At 36.0% G+C, this 21,725-nt stretch overlaps 1 protein-coding gene across 1 annotated transcript in view; it reads left to right on the top strand.

The window, feature by feature from the left end:
• Positions 1-3,927: 3,927 nt before the first annotated feature.
• Positions 3,928-21,725, top strand: part of LOC121737936 — a 57,445-nt gene continuing 39,647 nt past the window's right edge. Inside the window, exon 1 of the mRNA XM_042129672.1 lies at positions 3,928-4,290. Coding sequence (XP_041985606.1) covers positions 4,107-4,290 — 184 coding nt within the window. The 5' untranslated portion in view covers positions 3,928-4,106. The remainder of the gene's footprint in view (positions 4,291-21,725) is intronic.

Raw genomic sequence — 21,725 nt, 5'->3', positions numbered from 1 at the left:
CAGTCAAATCGGTTCAGTGGTTTGGGCGTGAAAAGGTAACAGACAGACAGACGGATCCACTTACGCATTTATAATACATCATGACATCATCATATAGGTATTTATAAGGTATTTATTTATTTGATTAGAGTTGACGTTACTCCTTATATCCAACTACTGTCCATCAGGCGATGTCCGCTCGTTTCTTGCACCGTTTCCCGCGACTTGTCAACTGAGACAGTAAACAAATACGTTACGCAACGATACTACATCTCTCGTACACAATATTATTAGTATATTATGAACTTTATGCCCTTGGAATAGGGGTCAACATCTCCCGTACCCTTTTAGTTATTGATCCTTATTATCTTGGAATAAGAGACCACGTCTCCTGTACTCTCTCAGTTATTTTATGATCCTTATCTCGTTTGAATAAAGGTCATGTTAGAGGTAAAACAATTTTGAATGGTACAACTTAGGAAATGTTAGTGTGTGTGTGCTTACCTGCGGCCGCGCAGGTGAGCGTACGTGAAGACCGCGGGACTAGAATTTTTAAAATTATTATTTTTTTAATAAAAAATGTAATCTTATTTAAGCGGCATTGTATACTTTTTTGGGATGGGAAAATGTTAAAGTTAATAATTATTACTATCAAATAAAACAATTTTTGAATTTCCTACCAATATTTTTTTGTAAGAATAAAAAGTTAAGTAAGTTATTACATGTTATACTTAAAAATTTACTTTGATAATATACTACTCAAAACAAAATAGGGCCCACTTGATTTTTATCATCGGCAAAGAAAACAATCAAAAAAATATATTATTTATGGGTAGATATAGTGAGGGTAAAGTGTTATTAATTGCGTAAACCAATAAAATAATGATAATAACTTTAATTTTCTTAAAAATACACATTAGCATGAAAAAATAAATTTTTTACGTAAAAACTGATTTTTTCAATTTTTATTTTTGGTAATTTGACGAATAGGGCGGATTACATAAGGGTGTCCTAGTATCGAGTGGGTCCTCCTCTATTACGAACGCACTCTCTGAGCCTGTTTGGGACACTCTCAATTAAGTGGGTGACATTTTCCTGGGGTATTTGCTCCCAGCACATTTTTAAAGCGTTTATGAGCTCCTGTTCACTATTCACTTCAGTATAATTTGCTTTTAGGCTTCTTTTCATCTGGTCCCATAAATGCTCAATCGGATTGAGGTCGGGGCTCATTGCCGGCCACGGTAAAACTGAGATATTCGCTTCAGATAGAGCCGTCTGGGTTAGGCGAGCCGTATGCGCACGAGCATTATCCTGCATGAGAATAAAATTATTGCCCACACCTTGTGCATAGGGGACGATATGAGGTCGGACCACACGCTCGACGTAGCTGGCAGCAGTTACGGTACCCTCGTTTAGAATTACCAGCTCCGTTTTACCCATTAAGCTGATACCGCCCCACACCATAACACTGGGTCCCCCAAACCGATCAGTCTCGCGGATGCAAGGGTTGGTAAAGCGTTCACCTTCTCTTCTCCACACTCGTATGCGTCTGTCATCACTTGAAAACTTAACTTTTGTCTCATCTGTGAAGAGTACAGTCCTCCAATTGTCCATGGTCCAATCCAAACGCTCACGTGCGAACCTAAGACGAGCTTCACGATGAGCCCTCGTGAGTTTAATGCGCACAACACGCACTCTGGATCGTTGTCCGTCATCATGCAGTCTGTTTCGGACCGTTCGGTCTCTTACCAGCGTACCAGTGGCTTGCCGGAGTCGATTTTGTAGAGTACGGGCGGTGACGGTGCGCTCTCTACGGGCAGACAATCGAAGGAATCGATCGTCTTGAGTCGTTGTGGATCGTGTTCTACCTGATCCAGGTCTCCTAGCTACACTGCCAGTCTCCTGATAGCGTTCCCACACATTTCTGATAGCTCGTCGTGATACTCTAAGTCGTAATGCTACTGATCTCTGTGACTCTCCCTCTTGCAGCAATACCACAGCTCTTGAAGCACTTTCCATGTTCATATGGTTCCGAATACGTGGCATTATAACGTGCTCTAGTAACTCAATTAAAAAAACAGTAAAACAAAGCAAAAAGCGCCTGTAACGATAGTCGGAATACAACTGAATAAGAAATTGGGCATTGGGTGATTTTTACTCAGTTTGTTTTGCCTGACCACTTGAGGGTAAAAATTAGAAAAAGTGTTCTTCTAAAGATCTATAACAACTCATAAACATGTAAGTTTTACGGTGAAACACTTGAACTGGCCCATAAATAAGTCTAAAGCAACATGTTTACACTTTTTGTGAAAAAATCGTGGTGGGCCCTATTTTGTTTTGAGTAGTTTATATTAATCACTTACACATTTTATTTTAATTTGTGTTCTAAGTACATTTTCTTTGTATTAAAAACAAGGGCACCGGAAATAATCTTCATAATAAAAGGCAGCGGAAACAACCTTTATAATAGTAAAAACAAATGTTTCCATTTAAGTTCTTTTGTGTTTGACTTAGCGTTTTTGCAATGTATAGTACAATGTTCTATTGTTGTCAGTAAATACTGACTATAAATATTTTGTTGGTTGAAAAAAATTGTCTAGAATAAGTCACGATGGCGTCATATGTTTGAATTATATTGCAACTTGCAAATCACATTTTTTCAATTTATTGATGTTTATATATTATGTAATTGATTGTACTGTCGGTTATTGGTGGGAACTGAAAATTCATGTTAAACACTAATAAAACACAATTTTGTCGAGCACCACTGAGGTAATAAGTACTACGTACTAGAGCCGCTATTGCAAACAAAAAACGTTTCGCACTTGACGCATGAGCGGGGTGGGATAATGTACGTAATATTTTAAATATTACCAAAATACAAACTCGTCTACGTGAGTACTTTATTCATTGTCGTCTTATCACAGATCTGTATTCTGCCTACATTACATCTCAATCTAGACAATGCAAAATAGTGCGCGTCTTCGTCTAGTAATTGAATGTTCGTATTTAAACTGAAAATAATTAAATAACATTGCTAATACGTTAAACCGATGAAATGTTATTACATTGACTTTGAAGTGTTACTGGAATTATTTTTGCAGTATCTTAACACACACCAAGGCAGTTTTGTGACTTTTATTTTGTTTTTAATTTAATTGTCGTACGTACACCATTTATACGTGGAAGAGCCATGTTTCGGCACGAATGGGCCGGCTCGACCGGAGAAATACCACGTTCTCAAAGAAAACCGGCGTGAAACAGCGCTTGCGCTGTGTTTCGCCGAGTGAGTGAGTTTACCGGAGGCCCAATCCCCTACCCTATTCCCTTTCCTACCCTCCCCTATTCCCTTCCCTTCCCATCCCTACCCTCCCCTATTCCCTCTTAAAAGGCCGGCAACGCACCTGCAGCTCTTCTGATGCTACGAGTGTCCATGGGCGACGGAAGTTGCTTTCCATCAGGTGACCCATTTGCTTGTTTGCCCCCTTATTTCATAAAAATAAAAAAAACCTCTAGTGCGCAAAAGAGCTCGCGGGCGAGTGGCGACTATGGCGCTATGGCGCGCGCACCACAGTTGAACGAGACAAAGCATTGAATTGCGGTGTCAAGTCCAGTACGTAGTACTTATATGTCAGTGTCGTGCACTTTTTCCACACAAGTGCACGAAAATATTTTGTGTTTTATTAGTGTTATTGATTTTTATTGCGAATCACAATGGTGTATTGCATACCAGCCGAGTTTATGATTTTAAATTTAAATAAACTAAAATAATCGATAGGTAGAATTTTCCATGTCCAAACACGTCATTTTGCGTATGTAGTTAATAGTTGCCTCCTTTTGTTGGAAGTCGGTTAAAAATTCTCAGAAGCGGGTACTGCCGTGACGACTATCATCGTTACTTACTCCAAACACGTTTCACACACACGTCCAACAATCACAGTCTATTCACGAGCGCCCGAGCCGCCGCGAGCGCCACAGTTGACCGCGCTGGCTGACGCGGTGTACGCCTTTGCTTCGTCTTTTTTTCTACCGTTCTATATTTGAAATTGAATTTGGAATGTGATTGCTTTTTAAATAAAAAAAAACATTCGTGCCATAATAGTGATGTCCAGTGTGTAATCGATAAAATGAGTGTCATTTTAAAGTTGTTCCTTGTGACGATCATCTCGCCGAGTGTTTTCGGCCAAGCACAGGAGGATTGTTATGGTGCTGGTAGCGTAGCTGGAGCTGCTATAGGCGCTTTTATAGCGGCACTACTTTTGGTCGCTGCTGCATACTACTTCAGGAAGCTATACTGGAAATCGCGGAAAGGTAAGTCAAAAATTATCACTTTATTATTTTTAAGCTCTCGAGGCGAGATAAGTCGTCTCATCCCACATATTTGAACTTGAAAGTTGTCTTGACCTCTAGGAATGTGAATTATACCCGTCTATACCCTTAATATTGCCGTGTAACTTGTAAACGATAAAATGGAAATAGAAATTTTATGTTCACTGAACTGTGACTTACCTAATAAAATTATCGCGATTTTCCGGTTTACGCTCTACTATCACATCTTGTTAAACTCACTTATTAGCATTTTAACTTGCTAATTCTAGGAAGGGACTGAGGTGACTTAAATATTCACCTGCTAACATTCTAATGACTAAATATTATACGTTAAATTTGAATTTTGAACAATGATGATTACTAGTTATTTTTGTAATATTTGAAAAATAATCCTCATTATGAATACTCGTATCTAATAGCATGTAATAGGTACATACATAAATAGTGGAGGTTGGAGCAAAGTGCAAGCTTCGCAATCTCGAATATCGATATCGACATTTACTCGAGTACGAAACCAGTTTTGGTAGCCACTTGATATTTTGACACTAACATTTTTTATGATGTACCTCAAATATTTTTTCAAGGCTTTTAAAGTTGAATATTTTAGCGATTCTTAAGTTGCCGCTGTAGATAATTCTTGACTGGCAAAACTACCCAGTCAAACCCGCTTTTACGGTATTTACATATTGATACCATCTATATAATATTATCAATAATTTGACTGTTGAATGCGTTAAGAACAAAAACTTATGTCTAACATCTAGACCGGATTTTGTGGCTAGACAAAAACTAATAGACACCAGCTTACAGAGAATAAAATTATTTTTGGTGTGTGAATAAAGAATTAGAATTTATTTAAATGCGTGAATAATAAGATTTCAACAATAGATGCGTCATATGTATTGAAGAATATTATGATGATTGATGAGTGATTGGCGATTGCTATTGTCAAGTAAGTATAAAGTATCGAGGCTGCAATATGACATCACTATTCACTAGACTCCTCAAGAATGAAGAAAGTTTATCTGGCATTACAATTTATAGGTCTACCAGAATCCTTGATCATTGGATAAATTTATATATTTGCATGTTTCACACACAGAATCAGCCGTTATAAGGAAAAAAAGGATCAAAATGTTTTATTCCAATTACCCCGGTATTGCTAGAGTCAATTTACTTTCTCACTTTATGCCATGATTCTGATAGACCTATACAAACAATATTGAATATACCGTACATTATCTTACAAGAAGTAATTGAGGAAGCCACGTAAAAAAGAAATTTAAAAATAATTCAAAAAGAAAAGTAAGTGACAAGATATTCATTAATGATGCGTTTTGCTTACACGGAATATTATCACATGAAAAAAAATCAACCAAGTACGAGTTGGACAAATAGACAGATGGACAGACAGCGAGGTCATAAGTGATGACTGATGGGGTCTTCCATCTTTCTCTCCTGTTTTTACCCTTTGGGTACGAAACCTTAAAAAAAGTATGCTCCTTGTCTAGATACCGAATATTATAGTAATTTGGGGATGTTAACGGTTTCAACATAATATAATATTTCTTGTTCGTATCAAAATGTTAAGGTATAATGTCATTCAGCGGAAATCAAAAATGTCAATGTTGCATTGTCGTCATCAAATTAATTTTTTGTTAATCATCAACCAGTTATTTGAATCCGTTAAGTAATGACATTTTTCCTTAATTACAGCATACTTTTAGGTTAATAATGTGAATATTTGATCGTCAATTTTAAATATCAATTAGAATTACAATTTCTAAAGTCATTAACGATAAACTCATAAAAAATCCGTTTAAAATGATTGTAGTTCCTACATAATTATATATTTTTTACTTAGGATATGCGTTGTATCCCGTGTTAAAATTGACATTTTGGAAGAATATACACGGTATTTAGTTACACAATTGTGCGAATAGACCTAGTTTCTAAAAGATACCTATAATTATTTTAATAGAAAAACGTGACTTCAAACAGTATTTCCTTATCATGGGAGTACCTGTGAACTGTGAAGTGTCCTCTTTTCAATAAAAAAAGAATCATCAAAATTGGTTTACAAACGGCGATGTTATCCGCGAGGGAACATAAAAACATACACACGGTCGAATTGAGAAACCTCCTTTTTGAAGTCGGTCCAAAATTCTGAAACGAATTAGGATAATTGTCTAGAAAAATTATTTTGTACTGCTTACAAAAAGTAGTAAAATATGCGAGGTATCAAATATTATGTACTTACTAGTTTGTTTAAACACTTAATTTGTTTCATTTAATCAGGTGTAGAACATAAGGTTAAATACACAGCTTAGCTAATAGAAATTTCAAGGTTTTTGTTACGAACATGATAATATCATTAATACCCAAATTGTTTTTATGAATAAACTTAGGTAAGATATTGAAGATATTGGAAAAATTAATAACATTGATAATTAATAAGTTTTACTTAACTAGCAATTTTCTATTTAGTCTTTTCAAAAAAAGTTTTAAGATTAAAAATTAAAATTAAAAGATTTTATTAAAAGATTTAGATAATTAAGATAAAATTAAAGATAAAAAATTTAAGATTAAAAAAGTAACTTAAAAAAATATGACTTTTAAATTATTTTAATCCGGATTTCGTAATAAGAGATATAAACTATACAGTTTCGAAATAACTAAAGCATGAATATTTTAATTATTACAAAGCGAAAGATAGTAAAATCTCCATTTCAACACGTCGTGTTGCTGTCGGTTTTTCCGTCCCTATATTCTTAATATGATCATGTAAAAATTATTGTCTGTTGATTTGGTTCACCCGTAGAAAGTGTAATTTTAATTTAATTACAAAAAGCGACCCGTTTTAAAGAAAAAATAAATAATGAAAGTTGTCAAAACCAGTTGAATGTTTTTGCAAATCTGTAAAGTTTCGAAAGTGAAAGAAGGCGAAATGTTAAATTTTCATGTTTGTAAACCTTTTGTTCCAGAACAATCGAGTTTAATAAGTTAAATATTCAAAATCAAAATTTTACGTGGTCCCGCCGATGTCACGCACCTTCAATTTTTTTAAGAATCTATAAAAAATATTTTAAAATAAAAAGGAACTGCATTAAATATTATTAATTTATGTACAGTACGTAGGCAGTAGGCCTACCCGTAGTTTCGTTGCTGCAATTTTTTAAAAAGTTTTTTCGGAACTAAAAACTATTCCGTCCTTACGGAACTCTATCTTCAATCTTCCTATCATATTTTTAGCAAAATCGAGTCAGTGATAGACTGATAGTGTGAAAATAACAGTCGGACACACTTTCGCATTTTATATCATTATTTATTACTATTTACTATGAATGCAGTGCAGTGCTCTAAAAGTTTATGGGTGGGTTGCACCAATTTCCTTTACTATAACTTTAACTACAATGCAAAATGCCAAATCTTTGGTTAAAGTTAAAAATGGACGCCATCAACACGCCATAATATTTAACCATAACCATAGAGCTCGACAAGGATTTAAATGCACGTGGCGAAAAAAGGAGCTAACGCTGTCTGATTACAATAACGCCACTTTTGACAGTTTTCCTTTACCAGCAGCGCCCCCGCCCACGTTCCCATAAAACCTTGTCGGACCAGCGACGTCTTCTGTCAAATTCTGTGGTCAAAGTAAAGGTTAAAGTTAAATTAGCCTTAACTATAACCATAACTTTAACTTTAACCACGTCTCTGGTGCAACCCAACCTGAGTAAGTAATAATAATACGTTCGTCTATGACCTGAGTGCGGCTTTAGGCGCTACGTACAGAGCGAGTCAACAAGATCAGATTTTTGCCGCGAAATTTGTTATTTGCGGTTTATTTTGACACGTCAATAAAATTGATTTACCAAAGCGAAGTAACACTTATGTGTTAAACTTCTTTTCACAACTTTCTAACATTCGCTGTTGCGTAAGTTATTTAACGTATTAGATACGGATTACTCTCAGCAATTATAATATCCGTAGACACAGAATATTCGTAAATAAAATATAATGTTTCCGTGTAGGGCTGTCCATGTCCGGATAGAATGTGATGGATTTTTGAACGCGTGTTGACCAAAATTAAAGGGATTCAATAGGATTACTGCAAAGTTTCGAATTTTGACGCTATAGAGCAGGGATATTGCGGATCCCGATTTTTTCACATCCGCGGATGTGAATGCGGATGCGGATTTTTAGAGGTTCACATCCGCGGATGCGGATGTGGATGTTTCTGATCCTACATAATTATAGTTTATAAAATGAAAAAGTATTATTTTAATTTTTTTAATGTGTTACAAAATAATAGTACAGGTTCCCTAGAACAAATTTTTTGATTAATATCAAGCAAATTTTTCGTGAGTAGCTTAATTTTGAAACGCATTTTGAATAGAGCAATCCATATTTCAGGACCATCGAATCGAAATATTAAATCATATTTATCTCTGTTAGCTACCACTTTCACAGAGGAAATTGTTGTTCGTTTTATCAAAATTAAGCAGCTTACGAAAAATTACCCTGACAGTAATAAAAAAAAATGTTCTAGGGAACCTGTACTATAATAATACTTTTGGATTAAAGAGATAATAATTTGTAATTGAAAATTACATTAATTCTCCTATATCAACCTCTACCACTTTTTTGTTAGTAAATACACGAAGTTATAAATAGGAGCATAAAGCATTATATTTAAATTATTGAATACAATATAGTAATAATGGCGCTTTTTATTAAGTATGAAGCACAAACAAACACGTAGTGATTAATTGACACAAGGCAATTATTGATGCACCACAATAAACGCGTCGGATCCTGTCACTATTTTTAGGGTTACGTAATTAATAAGGAACCCTTATATTTTTGGTCTACCTGTCCGTCTGTTTCTCCGCGGTTTCGCTCAGAGAATAGCTTACAAAGCTGAAATTCAGCATGAATGCACATACATGTCACATATGAACGATGTCGACAAAATCTATTTATATTAAACTCAAAGGTGACTGACTGACATGGTGATCTATCAACGCACAGCCCAAACCACTGGACGGATCGGGCTGAAATTTTGCATGCAGGTAGGTGTTATGAGGAACGCATCTGCTAAGAAAGGATTTTGATAAATTCCAACCCCAAGGCGTTAAAATAGGGGATGAAAGTTTGTGTACAATAATACTTCTTAACACGAGCAAAGCTGCGAACAAAAGCTCGTGGTATATAAAAACCATTAAAAAAATGTATAGGACCTCCCTTACACATCAAGCGGGGATAATTCTTTTTATTTCGCACCCACTCCACCGTATGTGGTGTCGTTGGATAGGGTTTTTAAAAATATTATATACGAGTATTCCAAGATCATTTTCCGATTTAGGGATCCATTTGTGAAATATGCAAAGTTTTAAAGTGGAAGAAATCGTAAGTGTCCAGTGTCTCCCCCTTCTACCAGCTATTAGCTAAACGGTTGATTCTGAAAAATATGTGGAAATATTCACGGGAGTAGGAAATATTATGCTAAATTTAAAAAGAAAATTATCACGGCTAAAAAGACTTCATAAGTTATTGAGAAGTATAAAGGAATTTTTCGTTCATATTCCTTTGAATGTAACTGAGATGATGTTGGTAGTAGTGTAAAACATGTTATAATTTTACATTTATTGACGATACAAAACTTATCAAAAACTGGCGGTACTACGGAACCCTCTATTGTTCGTGGCCGATACGCACTTGGCCGGCTTTTTCGCTCCCATTGGTCGTTTGTCACGCGCAAACGGCACGCGCCATTCACAGACCCCGCTTTTTTTTTTGTCGCAACTCGTATGACATTCGCATCCGCATAAAAATCCGCATTGATTTAATGCGGATGCGGATGCAGATGCGGATGTCCAAATCTTTGCGGATGCTCCGCATTTACGGATGCGGATACGGATATTCGCAACATCCCTGCTATAGAGTGCAGGCTGAAGCACATGAGAACCGTACATTTTCCGGATGAAAGTGTTCTATGTCCTTTCCCAGGACTCACACCCGGCAAAATCGGTTCAGCGGTTTGGGCGAACAGACAGATACAATGATGAATTTTTAACCGACTTCCAAAAACGAGGAGGTTATATGTTCGGCTGTGGATATATTTTTTTTAGCATTGCTTTCTTTCGTAAGAAATTTTACCCTTCCTTACAAATGTTTTTTTTTTACGGGGCCCCCTCCGAAGCACGTTACGCTTGACGCTTCTGATGCTGTATAATTTAGTACTGTGATACTACATAATCTCTAGTACTTTTTTTTTTATGAAATAAGGGGGCAAACGAGCAAACGGGTCACCTGATGGAAAGCAACTTCCGTCGCCCATGGACACTCGCAGCATCAGAAGAGCTGCAAGTGCGTTGCCGGCCTTTTAAGAGGGAATAGGGTAATAGGGGAGGGTAGGGAAGGGAAGCGAATAGTTGAGGGTAGGGTCAGGGGATTGGGCCTCCGGTAAACTCACTCACTCGGCGAAACACAACGCAAGCGCCGGTTTTCTGTGAGAACGTGGTATTTATCCGGTCTAGCCGGCCCATTCGTGCCGAAGTATGGCTCTCCCACGTATAAACTTATAGTCTTCGCAGTCTTAAGTCTTAACTCTAGGTTACTGTGTAAAGTGAAAACCTTTAGAAAAGCAAAGTAAAAACGCGACGCACAATGTAGAAAGCTAATACTGTTTAAACAAACGTGTACTTTGTAAGGGAAATTAGGAGGATACACCAGGGGCGAGAGAAATTGAAAATAGGTATTTGAAAATGTATTGCTGTCTCACCAATCTCAAGTCTCAACTGCAGAGCGCGATAGAGACAACACGACAGAAGTTCTAATAAAAGAACAGAAAATCTTCGATTCGTTGTCCGCTGATTCCTTCTCCAAAACTTAACCGATTTAAGTACTTTTTTCATTAAGAATTAAAGCAAGGCTTGAATTGTGTTCCTATGTTTTATTTTTTTGTATATTTTAGCCAGTTTTGTTTTCTGGGTGTTGGAACACATAGGAAAATCTTGCCATTTTTTTGGGTTTTTGGACGTTCTTATCTTTTTTAGTAATAAAATTATGAAAAAAAAGAAAACGTAGGGACATGCTAATAGTGGCATAGATATTCAGGAAAAAAATCATAACTCTACCGGCATTATCGAGGGAGGAAACAGGGGACAGCGTTTGTATGGAAAAACGGCGGTGTGGACTCCTCTTAAGGGCATGCCGCAAAACTAATGAGTGTCCCACTTAAATCCATGCCCATTGGTACCTATCGAATTATGAGTGGTTCTCAAACTTTTTGGTGGCGGAACCCAAAAAGTGACATTTTTGCCGGACCACCAAAAAATGTTTTGACTTTGAATGATTGTCTCCAAGCTAGTGATTTATGTATAGCTCGCGGAGCCCCTACAAAGCCCTACAAGTTACAGGGTTCCTCGAAGCACGCTTTGAGAATGGCTGATCTATATGGATTACCCTTTATGTATGAGTAAAATGTAGGTTACGCTTGTTTTTGCTTGTTACTCCTCATTAATCGACTTAATAACACCCGTTATTTAATTAACAATTCTTTGAACTGAGAGAAATAATGTAAGGCATTGGCTCATGTCAGTATTGAAAGTATAAAAAATATACCTGTTGTCTTTGGAAACTCCGGTTCTTTCATGAGAATAGCCGGACAGGAGCCGGATATTGAGATCGGACAGAAATCGAATGATATGTCGAAATAGACTTTGATTTGAGAACCCTTCGGCTCTGTCCCCATCAGACACGGCGCGGCGCCGGCACCGTGTTACGGCACGACGCCGCCACTGTGATACGGTACGGCGCCGGTGCGTCCCTATTCAGTCGATATTTGCGCTCGAACGAGAGTGCTTGTCTGGATAATGGATAATGGATATGGATCGCGAAAAAATTATTCTCTTGTTGTTACTAAGACGAAGATTGAAAAAGAATCACTAAATATTTTTTGAAGTCGGTTAAAAAGAAACCGAGGAAATTTTATCTATTATTTATTATAGATAAAATTTCCTCGGTATACATGACAATATTTGCATTACGCGACTTTGATATGTATTTTCATATTATGCCTCGTTTAAGTTTGGACACAAATTTTGTTCGGAAGTTTCACCAGAATAGGGGCGCGCGGTGCACCGTACACGGCACGTCACGGTGCGGCGCCGTACCGTATCACGGAGGCGGCGTCGTGCCGTAACACGGTGGCGGCGCCGTGCCGTGTCTGATGGGGACGCAGCCGAAGGGTTCTTCGGTGAGTGTGGCTGGCAGAAACCTTTTCCGACTTAACGAATTGATTGCTGGTTGTTTATTTTTGGTTTAAAGCAGTAATTTATTGAAAAAAAAAGAATATACGCGTTCAGTTGCAATTTTTCGAACCACCTTCGGGGCTTCGGTTCTTTCATGAGAACCGCGGGCGGCGGGACCGAACCCGAATTTCCGTTTTTTTTTGTCTTGTCATTAATTTAATAACGTCTTGGTTATTCTTTCCTGCTAAACACCGTACCTGAGCTAAAATAATTCAGAGGTAAATTAACACTGAACGCACCGTAGGTATGCGCCTGCGTTGCGCCAATTTCAATGTGGCCGCCTGTCAATTACGTAACGTTCGCGTTGTGACAACCGCTTTGCGAGATTGATAATGTGAAGTGTCCTTCACACACTAATTGCGACATTAGATGAGAATAAAAAAGAAAGTTTTTCTTAGTACCGTACTTAGCTAGGTCTAGGGAATGCAATCTTGATCTTGCAAGTTCAAGATTCCACCAAGATCTTGAGTGATTTTCCAAGATTCTCTTGAAAGACATCAATCCTGAATTTCGAAATCCTGTTCGCGATCTTGACAAAATAGTCCAAGATTGTAACAAGATTTCGAGATTTTCAGACTGTTCATACCTGCGCTGCAAAGCGCGAACCACATATTTAAGGGTATATAATATAGTAGACAGATAAGCGCAGACGACGGACTATCGGTGACGCACTTTTTAGTCCGTGGAAATAGAACCTATGCAATTGCCAAATTATATGCAGTAACGCACACGTCTGCGCTGCGCGTCGTGTGCGTTACTGCATATAGGTTCTATTTCCACGGACTAAAAAGTGCGTCACGGATAGTCTGTTGTCTGCGCTGCGCCGATTTCTATGTTTGAATAAACTTGAATTCGTAAAAACTGGGTTTGTTATGTTTTACATAATATATAACTTAATATTAAAATATTGGTTACTATCAATTTGCAGCAAAAAACGCATTTTTTTCAATTATTTTGCTCAATCTTGAAAATCCCGAAAATCTTGATTCGCGACCAAGATCTCGACCCGAATCTCAACAAGATCTCGAAAAGATAGATCAGAAAAAAGACGCCAATATCTTGAGTAGTCAATCTTGGTCCAAGATTGCATTCCCTAGCTAGGTCGGCTTTGATATGAGTTTCTATGGTTCTTTGACAAAAATAACCTTAGTAATTAGAATAAATAAAACTGAAGATAAGTAAATATTAAATTCCTGTGACCTGTCATAGAACACAGAAACCTTAGTCATTACTCATTAGTAAACAATATCCGCAGATAGGTAGATACTTAAATTTTATTCTTAGGTAGAAGTTAGAACCTGTAAAAGTTAGAACAATGATAATAATTATTAACCATAATAAGTAATTAAGTACTTATATTTAAAGAATATATTGACAGATTTGTAAGTAATTAATCCTTCGATCGTGGATTCTTGGAAATCTATTGTTATTCTATTGTGTCTCGCTCACCGGTGAGCGAGGCTTGATGGGTTAAAAGAACATGCCATTTTTAACCGACTTCCAAAAAGGTGAAGGTTTTTAAGCAACGAACACAATTTCTTCTCAATAATATGTGGCCTTGAATTTAAATACAATTTGTGTACAGTTCTGAGAAACAAGGAAACATGGTGAATTCCAACACAACAGATGTTATAGGTTTTGTTCCAACAAGGACAAGGTTGTGGACAAAAAAAATTATTCATTGTTATTATTTTCACGTGCGTAGTGTCGCCATCTTTGTTTTGCCATAGATTATATTTTATAAAAGTTAAGGCTCTTTTCCATTGAAATAATGTCTTTGCTCTTTTTCTATGTCAAACAGCATTCAGCAAACTCTCCAGTAGGCACCCAAAAAAATAAATTATGCGGACAAAACAAAGACCAAGTAAATACTCCAAAATTCGAAAAAAAGTGTACTTAATTCTAATTTTGTAAATCATAAAAAATCGGGCTAGTGCAAGTCAGTATCGCGCTCGAAAGGTATGGTGAGCAAAAAGGGAAAAAAATATTATGTTTCTTGTATGGGAGCCTTCCGTAAATTCTGCTTGTAAAGCGGCAATAGAAATAAATAATCTGTGAAAATTTATGTATCTAGCTATCGGGTATGTCTGTCTCCAGGCTGCATCTGAGACACAGCCTGGAGACAGACAGACGGACAGCAAAGTCTTAGTAATAGGGTTTTTTAGGCTTTAGGTATAACGGAGCCCTAAAACGAAAGAGTAATTAGGACAAAGCGAGCAGAGAAAATATTGGAAATACATAATATGTACTTGGTATGGAATATGGATACCCAGCAAAATCGGGTCCCAGGCAGGCAAACACACTTTCGCGTTTATAATATAATATTAGTACTTAATATGAGTATAGACATGGATATCATAGTGCAATGATCGACAGACGAACGAGTCATGGTAGATCGGTTAATAATTTGCAATTCACAGTAAACACGACGAGAATATAGAAAGTGTGTCGTTACGTCCGGATTACTACATCTTGGGTGATGTTACGGTTTTACATATTATAGCCTAGGAGCCAGTTGCAATATAGTGCAGGAGCCTGTATATTCTGGGAAAAAAAAGATAAGATTTGGCTCGCGGGCTTACAAAAAATATAGTAGGTAGAAGAAACTGCATTTTTTTTTTATGAAATAAGTGGGGCAAACGAGCAAACGGGTCACCTGATGGAAAGCAACTTCCGTCGCCCATGGACACTCGCAACATCAGAAGAGCTGCAAGTGCGTTGCCGACCTTTTAAGAGGAAATAGGGTAATAGGGGAGGGTAGGGAAGGGAAGGGAATAGTTGAGGGTAGGGAAGGGAATAGGGTAGGGGTTAGGGGATTGGGCCTCCGGTAAACTCACTCACTCGGCGAAACACAGCGCAAGCGCTGTTTCACGCCGGTTTTCTGTGAGAACGTGGTATTTATCCGGTCGAGCCGGCCCATTCGTGCCGAAGCATGGCTCTCCCACGTATATCATGCTCACAAATCGCAATTTTTGACCGACTTCCAAAAAGGAGGAGGTAATACATTCGGCTGTATATTTTTTTATGTATGTTCAACGATTACTCAGCCGTTTGTGGTCCGATTTTCAAAATTCTTTTTGTGTTGTAAATATAAAGTTTGACTCGAATTTGGTACCATTTTCATAAAAGTGGTGACCTGATGATGGGATCCATGAGTAATCGAGGGAACTCCTCAAAATTTATATGAAAACATAATATTATGGTGATTTTGGTTTTATTAGAAGTATACTAAGCATTTGTTACCAAAAACTAAAAAGTAAGATTTTGCATGAAGGTATACCAAGGCTCCGAAGGTATTGAGAGAACTCCTAACTACGGCTACGGAACCCTAAAAATGTGGCATAAAAATGCATGCCCCAAATTTACAAAAACATGGCACAAAAGCTTTTTGACGATAAATTATTTGAGTACTTATGCTAGAATTACTCAATAAATGTAAAACTTTTGCTATCAATAATTATAGTATAAGATCCCGAATTCTAAAATACTTAATTAACTTTCATTCTAAAAAATTTGTAACGAAGAAAAAATATTTTAAATAAAACAATATTATCTTTATTAAATATGTAATAAATGTATTCTTAAAATTTTGCGTAAAAACTAGTTTAAATAAGAGGTTTGTATTATATAATTATTTTTTACGCTACAAAATCTCCTATTAAAAGTTTTCTATTCTAAATAGCTGTCTAGTACAGTCTAGTCTACGTGAAGTCTTGATCATGAATAACATAACCGATAACGAAACAAAACATCGATAAATGTCTATCAAGTATCAAGATTCGCCACGTATCTTATCGACTGATATGTTAATATTTAGTATGTTATATTATTCAGTAGGAAGTGATCGGTTTTTGGTGTAAAAATGACAAATATACCCCCTGTGCCCGCTAGAAGGAACATTGAAGGTATTTAATGAAAAAATACGTGGGTTGGCATCTTTTTTCTCGCTTTTTTCTTACCTTCTTCTTCTTTTCCTAGCGAGGAATTCGCATTCTGCCAATGTATCTGACGATAGCAAAATTCCACCTGTGCCGCCTAGACGCAAGAATGTAACACGTAAGTTAATGATAGTTCTTTCTATTTTTTTTTATTTTTTTTCCACCTTTTTTCTTGTCTGTTTCATTATTTTTGTTTAAAAAAAAAACCAGTTGAAATGATCTGGCGTTTTCAAATAGCATGTCTTTCTCCACAAGAAAGTTTTAATAAAGATATTTTAATTACATACTCGTTAAACGCCGCATAACTTTCTTGTTTTATCGCAATTAATAAATCATTTTTTTATGTTCAAAAACCATTTTGTTAATATGTATTTAACTACATAATTACAATCACTTCTAATTAAAAGTTATTTACCAACTATTGCCGAAAAGAAGGAAATAATATTGCTAAGCTAACATAGTTGCCAATCCTCGGTATTGCAATTCAGAAATATCTATTACTAGATAACGCCCGCAACTCGTTTATCGTGCGCCAAAATTCGTTTATCGTGCGGGAACCGTACATTTTTCCAGGATAAAAAGCATCCTATGTCCGGTTTTCCGGGATTCAAAGTATCCCCATGCCTTTCAGCAAAATCGTTTCAGCGGTTTGGGCGTGAAAAGGTAACGCAGACAGACACCATTTCGCATTTATAATATTAGTGTAGATGCTGCAAAACAACAGTCAAAGTTATCTTAGATCCGTCAGAAGAAAAACAAAATGACTCAAGATCAATTTATTTTATGTTCAACACGTTTATTTCCAACGTGATTATAAAATTGCTATTTCCTTAAAGTGTAAAGATTATCTTAATACAAAATGAATGCCCATTCACAGAATAGTTTATAATCAAATCGAGATCCTTATTCCTGGCCTGCAAAAAAAAACCACAAAAATTCAGATACAATGCGTCTGTACTATGGTCTGTACTGATAAACTTGTTGTGTTTGTTTTTTATAAATGTCCATTCACATTAACTTGATAGTTTTTGCCAACAACAGTGAACAACAAAATATAAGTCGAACCGTAACAAATACAAAAAATAAGCCCAAAGTAAGACAGGCGCCGAAGTTTGTAAAAAATACAACTAAGTGTTCGGAGGAAAAAAAAACAAAGTCACTTGATGATGGTGTCGACCTTCGAATTCCAAGGGTATATTTTTGTTTCGATTTTTAAAATTGCTTCGTTATCTTTATTGGTATTGACTTAAATCCTTAAAGTTTTTTTTATGTATTTTCGTGTTTTGGCATGACGTTTATTATCTTTACGTTCTTTTGTGAGAATTCACAAAATGTGCTTTAAATAATTTTAAGAACTCCTAAAACTTTGATAATTTTTTTGCAATAGGAATACGGGGTCAAAATGTTGGGTCGAACTGAAAATAACATGAAACAAATACTGTTACATAAAAACCAAGGTATTTTTAGCGATGCGCTAACCTTTAGACATAAGTAATAAAATTTTAATAGTCATTAACAATTAAGTTTACTTATATCATTAGACATTCACCTTGAAAATACGGGTTTTTATTTGGCGGATATGTTTTATCTTTATGTGTAAATATAATACGTTATACGAGTTTACAAGTTTCACATTCACCAAAAATGAAAACCGGATTTTTATAATAAAAAAATGCAGCGTGTAAGGCACCAAGCAAAAATATTTTTTTTGTAAACGCACAAATAAAAAAAAAAGCATTTAGCAACCTTTGACTAACGTTTTCAATACCATGCTCACTCAAACTGCCCATGGGGCTAGCCGGTAGGCTGATAATGATGACCAAAACATGAGAGCAACCTGCGTAACCAGTTATAAAAAAGCTTAGCTTATTTGTCCCACTGCTATGTAGGTCAACCAAGGAATGTGGTTGTACCGGCCGCTCCTACGTTGAGTTTCGAATTTCGAATTTTGTTTGCGGAAATTATACTTTTTTTTGAAATGACCCTATTTTTGTTTTAAGTTTTTTTTGGCAGTTATTTTCGGCTACGGATTTTTTATAGTTAATTTTTTTCCGATGGTATCTTAGATTTTTTATATCTCAAAACACCATTACTTAAGCATTCTTAACTCGAAGGTCGTGGGTTCGATTCCCGCGTTGGAAACATGTTATTTCCAAGTTTGGTTAGGACTACTGGCAAGTAAGATGATCCATGCGTCGGATGGGCATGTAAAAAGTCGGTCCTGCGCCTGATCTCTCGCCAGTCGTGTCGGTCTTCCGTCCCACTGTGGTATGAGAGTGAAGGAAAAGAGAGTGCTCTTGTGTACTGCGCACACACTTGGGCACTATAAAATTACTCCTGCGTAGCTGGCCTGGTTTCAATGAAACCGGCCACCGTCACTGAAACCGGTGTGGGAGCTATTATTATTATACTTTAGCATTAGGTCAACAATACTTTCATACAAATATTATAATCACGAAAGTGTCCGTCTGTCTGTCTGTCTGTTACCTCTTCACGCTTAAACCATTCAACCGATTTTGCTGCTATTTTGTACGGAACTTTGAGTGCCGGGAAAGGTCATAAGATCAGGTTTTTATCACCAAAAAATATACGGTTTCCGCGAGATACACGAATTTTGACACAACGGAGTTGCAGGCGTCATCTAGTGTAATATTTTTTTATGAATGGTTAATGGCAATGCATAACCACCTAGTACCTACTACAAGGTTCGACAAGGTTTTATTTGAACGTGGGTGACATTAACGGGAGCGCTGCTGGTAAAGGAGAATTGTCAAACATATGTCAAAAATGACGTTTTTCTATGATAGAAGCGTTTAGTTCCTTTTCAAATAAAGCCTTGTCGAACTGTACGCTATTTTCTGATTCATTATGAAACAATTTTAATGCTTATCTCACACTATTGTGGGTAAGGCGTAAGTAATCATACGCAATGCGCCTTATCTAAAACAAATATCGAACCTACGTACTGTCTGCAAAACTACTCGTTTGCATGTTTGGACGCTGTTAAGCATATTTTGTGTGCCATCCCACAAAAAATAGGTATTGAGTTATGACTTATGAATTCCGTTACGTTCTTTAGATCGTTTAAAAACAGGCTGCATTCATAATTCAACAAAAAATGTGAGTTAGTTGATACTACTAAGGGGATACTACGCATTGACGTAATATGTATGTTGACACTGAGATGTAAGTACTTATACCTCAGTGGGGTTAGTACGGTACACAATTATTGCTTTTTGTTTTTAATGGTACAAAATTAAACCCATGTCAGCTCTTACCAATAAAATTATTTATAGTTACACTAAAGTTACACTGAATTTCTATGCAAGGTCTACTTGTCTTACGGCCGTTCCCAATATTTGATCTATCTCTGGTTTTGCCCTACTAGAGATAGGAATAGCTCACATTATACATTAGAGACATATATTTTATGCCAATTGTGAGCTATTCCCATCTCTAGTAGGGCAAAACCAGAGATTGATCAAATATTGGGAATGGCCGTTAGTCTGGCATATTGGAAAAGTCACATGACAGCCAAAGAAGTCATAATAAAAACAGACTATTTTGACTTGAAATGCCTGCTTGTGGTGCTTGCTTAGCATGATCATAACTGTCGTGTTCTGACATGACACGTGACACAGAAAATCTGACATAGTAGCAAAAATCTGTCTTTCTCTGCAGATTAGCTTATCTTGGATCTTACAGTATCTACTTAAATATAAATTTTGTGTTGAGCAAAAATTCTGCATATTATTTGATCTTGGATCTTACACTATCCTCTTTATGCCTAAGTGCCAACATAATTTTGTGTTGAACAAAAATTCCGCACATCAGTTGATCTTGGATCTCATACTATTTTCCTTTAAGTCTATAAAAGTATTTTGCTGCCTGTACCTTAACTAAGATTTTTACAAGGTAAACCTTCCTTGTTCTTACCTACTGACTTCATTTAATTAAAACTAAGTAATTTTAAGCATGATTGTTGATTACGTTGATGATTTATCTTTATAAAGATTAAAGTTTTTGTTTTTTAGGGTTCCGTACCCAAAGGGTAAAACGGGACCCTATTACTGAGACTTCGATGTGTGTCCGTCTGTTTGTCACCAGGCTGTAACTCAAGAACGGTTATAACTAGAGAGTTGAAAATCCGTTGTCGCTATAACAAAAAATACTAAAAACAAAATAAAATAAAAAATTAAGAGGGGCTCTTATACAAAAAACACAAATTTTGCCCTTATTTTTCTCTATAATGGTACGGAAATCTTCGTGCCCGAGTCCGACTCGCACTTGGCCGATTTTTTATTTTTATTAATTGTACATTTAAGTTTGCATATTTTTTTACGATTCTGTATATATGCCATATTATTTTCCTTTTTTTATTAGAACTGATTACTGAATATTTTTTGCAAAAAAAAAATGGCGAATGTCAGATTTTTTTTAAAAGAAAAATAGTAATGTGTCAGGTTTTTATTGTCATTTGTCCATAACTATCGAGTTCGCTATTTCTTATTATGGCGGGAAATAAACTTTCTAATGATACCAGAGCGTATTGCTATCAGGCTGGTCCACACTTATCAATTTCAATCAAGCTGAAATGATTCTGCAACTATGTCAAATATAAAATGGATAATTTCCTTTGCAGCAAAAACAAAACGCAAATTGCATTTGAATTTAGAATACTTGTATTCGAATTTGAATTTTTAAGTGAGGCTCTTGTATTCTATTTTGAACACTAATAAAACAATATTTGCGTGCACTTTTTCCACTATTCTATTTTTGTATTCTATTTTTTTTTTAATTTTTAATTTGAACAAGGTTGGAACAAGGTCGCAAATTAAAAAGTTTTTAACTGTATAAGTGGTATCATAACTTAAAAAAATTGTTAAGAATTTTACTACCTTCGTTAAATAATACTCATTGTTTACAAGTAATGTTTCTAAATTACATTATGTAAACTGTAATATACATTAGAAAATTTTATGTAATGTTAACTTGAAAGTGTCCACTCACTGTTTGTTTTCCAAGCTTGCTTTAATGTTTCTAATGTGATGATGGTGGTAGCCTCTCTCTTGATATCATATAACGAATTCGGTCATTAAGTATAGGAATTAGGAATTGAAAATAGCTGAATGGCTGACGAGAAAAAAAAATAAGAGTCCATGTA

This window comes from Aricia agestis, chromosome 22, assembly GCF_905147365.1.
Source record: "Aricia agestis chromosome 22, ilAriAges1.1, whole genome shotgun sequence".
NCBI classification, from domain to species: Eukaryota; Metazoa; Arthropoda; class Insecta; order Lepidoptera; family Lycaenidae; genus Aricia; species Aricia agestis.
This window is presented reverse-complemented; position numbering and strand designations above follow the sequence as displayed.